This window comes from Morus notabilis, unplaced genomic scaffold (genome assembly GCF_000414095.1).
Source record: "Morus notabilis unplaced genomic scaffold, ASM41409v2 Scaffold11015, whole genome shotgun sequence".
NCBI lineage: Eukaryota > Viridiplantae > Streptophyta > Magnoliopsida > Rosales > Moraceae > Morus > Morus notabilis.
Window position 1 is genome coordinate 1 of NW_010366353.1, and position 3,920 is coordinate 3,920.

The window sequence follows — 3,920 nt, forward strand, 5'->3', positions numbered from 1 at the left end:
AAATATTATTTGTGAGTATAAAATAATTTATGAGTAAGATTTTTTTTTTAATTTAACTTTTAATATCAAATAAGTAAAAATAGATTCATTTTTTTGTACTAAATAATATAAAAAAAATCAATTTTCTTTTCATTATTCTTATTTTTCATCACTCCCATATTTTTATTCCATCCTATTAAACATACCATAACTGAAACTAAGTTAAAATTTAAAGTACAAAATAAAAGTTTTTTCTTTTTTTTTTTAATTTAACTTTTAATATCAAATAAGTAAAAATAGATTCATTTTTTTGTACTAAATAATATAAAAAAAAATTAATTTTCTTTTCATTATTCTTATTTTTTATCACTCCCATATTTTTATTCCATCCTATTAAACATACCATAACTGAAACTAAGTTAAAATTTAAAGTACAAAATAAAAGTTTTTTCTAATACGTAAAATGAGAATGTTTAAAGTTCATGAGAGAATGACTCCAAAATTACCCTGAGAAAATGACCCTAAAATCCAAACAACAGGGAATAATCCAGAAAAGTTTAACCAGCAAAAAAAGAAAAAAAAAATCCAGAAAAAGAAACTGCCTCGGTAAATCCACACTCTTATCTCTAACGTTCGAATAAAAAAATAAAAATAAAAAAAAATAAAACTCAGGAGATATGATCATTGATTTTCCCATACACAAGAGTTGTCTCCTTTCGATCATTTGAGTTCAACAGATCTCTCTTTCTCACCCTCTTTTCTTCCTACTTGAGAAAAAACAAAAAAACGTTAGAAACGCCATAGATGGGTGACGAAAACTCGTTAGAGGAATTGTCGTACCAGTCAGGGTACGGAAACAGCTTCTCGTCGGAGGCCCTCGCCGGAGCTCTCCCTCACGGCCAGAACAGCCCCCTCCTCTGCCCTTACTCCCTCTACGCCGAGCAAATCTCCGGCACCTCCTTCACTTCCCCTCGCAAGCTCAATCTCCGCAGGTAAAACCAAAAAAAAAAAAAAAAGTTTCAAACAATCAAATCCATTTTCCATACGACACCTCTGATGTTGTTTTTGTTTGGCAGTTGGCTTTACCGGATCAAACCCTCGGTGACCCACGAACCGTTCAAGCCCCGGGTCCCCAGCCATGGCAAGCTTTTGAGCGAATTCGACCGATCGAACAGCTCCGCCACGCCGACCCAGTTGCGGTGGAAGCCCGTCGAGATTCCCGACTCGCCCACCGATTTCGTTGACGGCTTGTTCACAGTTTGTGGGGCTGGCAGCTCGTTTCTCCGCCATGGTTTTGCTGTTCACATGTAATTGGTATTTCTTGTTGTTTTGTTTATTGATTTCTTTTGGTGGTGATAGAAATTGGACTTTCCTCTTAAAAGTTCAACCGGTTAAGTGGGGCGTCAGTGTTTATTGTTGTATTTAAACGATATGAGATTCGGGTTTATTTTATCCAACTGTAAATTACACCCATGTCTTGAGATTATAGTTGAATTAGCCTTAGATGTTTCATATTTGCTCAAAATCTCGAAAGGGGTTACGAATGAAGTTCCTAAGTTGACTTCTTGACTGCTAATTGGGACCCCATTCCGTTTGCATTGGCTTTGATCATAGTTTTAATCAGTAGAATAAGATAAGTAAAAAAGTTATTACATATGAAAAGTGTATTATGGTTGAGATTTTTTTATTGCTTGCTGACTGGTGAAGCCTTATTAAACTAATCTTCGATATACTGTTTTTAAGGGTCTAAACAGATTGTTCCAAAAGTTGAGAAAATAAGGGATAGTACGTGGTTAAAAAAGTAAATTGTAGTTTGTGCTAGATTGGTAGAATTCACTATTTTAAGACTGCTTGTTCATATATTCTTCCTCTTAACATTCTTACTGATTTGATTTTCAAGCTTGAAAGATTTTTCCTTTTCTTATTTTTCCCCACTATTAAAGGGGTTTCTAGAGAATACTAGACTTGTTGAAATAAGGAAAAAAAAATCGGTGAACTATGAAGGCTTTTATGTAGTCATTGGTGAACAGTGTTATATTTTATTTGTAGGTATACTGCCAACAAATCGATGGATAATTGTGCATTTTGCAACGCTGATGGTGACTTTTTGATAGTTCCCCAGAAAGGAAGTAAGTGGCTTTTGTGATCATCAATTACGATTGGGGATAACTGTAGAACAAAGAATTTTCGCTGGTGATCAGTTTCTTCTTTGTAAATCTTATTGGTTCTTTGTTGCATGAGTCTGCCCATTGGCTTGTATGAGGTCAAGTTTTCATGCGTCTTCATGGACGGACGGGGTCTGTATTTGTTTTCTTTATCAATAAAGAAAAAAATTATCTCAATCTTAATTGCAAGACTCCCAACGGACTTTTAAGAGCAAGTGGGATATAGGAGGATTGTGGTTCATACCATCTCTTGGAGGGTCTTGTTGCATTTTAGTGGAAATAAAGTTTGGAGAAAATTAGAAGGCATGATCTTGTCCGGTCCTGCATGTCTACTTTCTTTTTTATTTTTATTTATTTTTTATTTTTTTAAAAGCTTTCTCCACACTATATCAGGTTATAGTGATATTTCTTATTTATGTTGCGGATTGTGTAATTGATCTAGTATTCTATCAGATACTTTATTCTGGTTTTTTAGGGCTGTGGATCACTACTGAATGTGGAAAACTGCAAGTTTCTCCTGGTGAAGTTGCCATTTTACCTCAAGGATTTCGTTTCGCTGTTGATCTGCCTGATGGTCCATCTCGTGGTTATGTAGCTGAGATCTTTGGTGCCCATTTTCAACTTCCTGATCTTGGCCCAATAGGTACCCAATTCCCTGATTAGCTCTGACTAGTGAATGAATAGTATAAAGTGTATTATTCTCAGTTCCTACAATATGGACTACTCTGACCTTTTTATAACTTTTAAGAAATAATGTTTCATTTGAATACTATAGGAGCTAATGGTCTTGCTGCTCCAAGAGATTTCCTTGCTCCTACAGCATGGTTTGAAGACGGTCGCCGTCCGGGCTACACTATTGTACAAAAGTTTGGTGGTGAACTTTTCACTGCAAAACAAGACTTTTCTCCCTTCAATGTAGTTGCTTGGCATGGTAATCATGTTCCTTATAAGGTGGGTGTTATCTTATTCATTGTTTCGTATGCATTTGTAGTTGTTCGACTTGACCTTTTTAAATCGCTTTTTGAAGCAATATAACTGTGCTTACCTCCTCGCAAGATTTCAATGATCGATCTTAGCCTTGTTTGCTTGCATTTGCAGTATGATCTCAGTAAATTCTGCCCTTACAATACAGTTTTAGTTGATCATAGTGACCCATCTATTAACACAGGTATACGTAATTCTTAACATGTTTTGTAGTTTAATTCTAAAATTAACTTAATTATAATGACTGATTTTTGCAATTATCATACAGTATTGACAGCACCTACTGACAAGCCTGGTGTTGCGTTGCTTGATTTTGTCGTTTTCCCACCACGATGGCTGGTTGCTGAGCATACATTTCGACCTCCGTATTATCATCGCAATTGCATGAGTGAATTTATGGGCCTCATTTACGGTGGATACGAGGTTCATTTCTGAAACTTTAGACAACTATTTTATTCAACTTTTATTTAGTGCCATAAGGGGATCAAGAAAAGCATTTATCTTTAGTTGCTTCTTTAATATTAAAACAAAGGGTAATTAAAGTGATTCTGTTCTATGTTTCCAACAAATTTAGAAAAATAGAATGAAAGTGATGCCATTTTTGAACTATAAGGTTGCATTTGGCGCACATAATTAGATAGGGTTGTTGTTTAGGATCGGATTGGATTGGATTGGATGCAACTACGTGCTTAGTGTAGTATTCAAATATTCATCTCTTCAAAATACGAAGTTATATACATATATATGTGTATATATATATATAAAAATTTATATGTTTATATATATATATAT

General features: G+C 34.6%; 1 protein-coding gene across 1 annotated transcript; it reads left to right on the plus strand.

Annotated features, from left to right (window-relative positions):
- Positions 1-577: 577 nt before the first annotated feature.
- Positions 578-3,551, plus strand: LOC21384096 (homogentisate 1,2-dioxygenase; the record flags this gene model as incomplete). The annotated part of the gene is made up of 7 exons (XM_010110037.2): positions 578-971; positions 1,056-1,286; positions 2,029-2,108; positions 2,620-2,787; positions 2,920-3,095; positions 3,243-3,312; positions 3,397-3,551. Coding segments are annotated over exons 1-7 (1,068 nt in total), but the record flags the coding sequence as incomplete, so codon positions are not given.
- Positions 3,552-3,920: the final 369 nt, after the last annotated feature.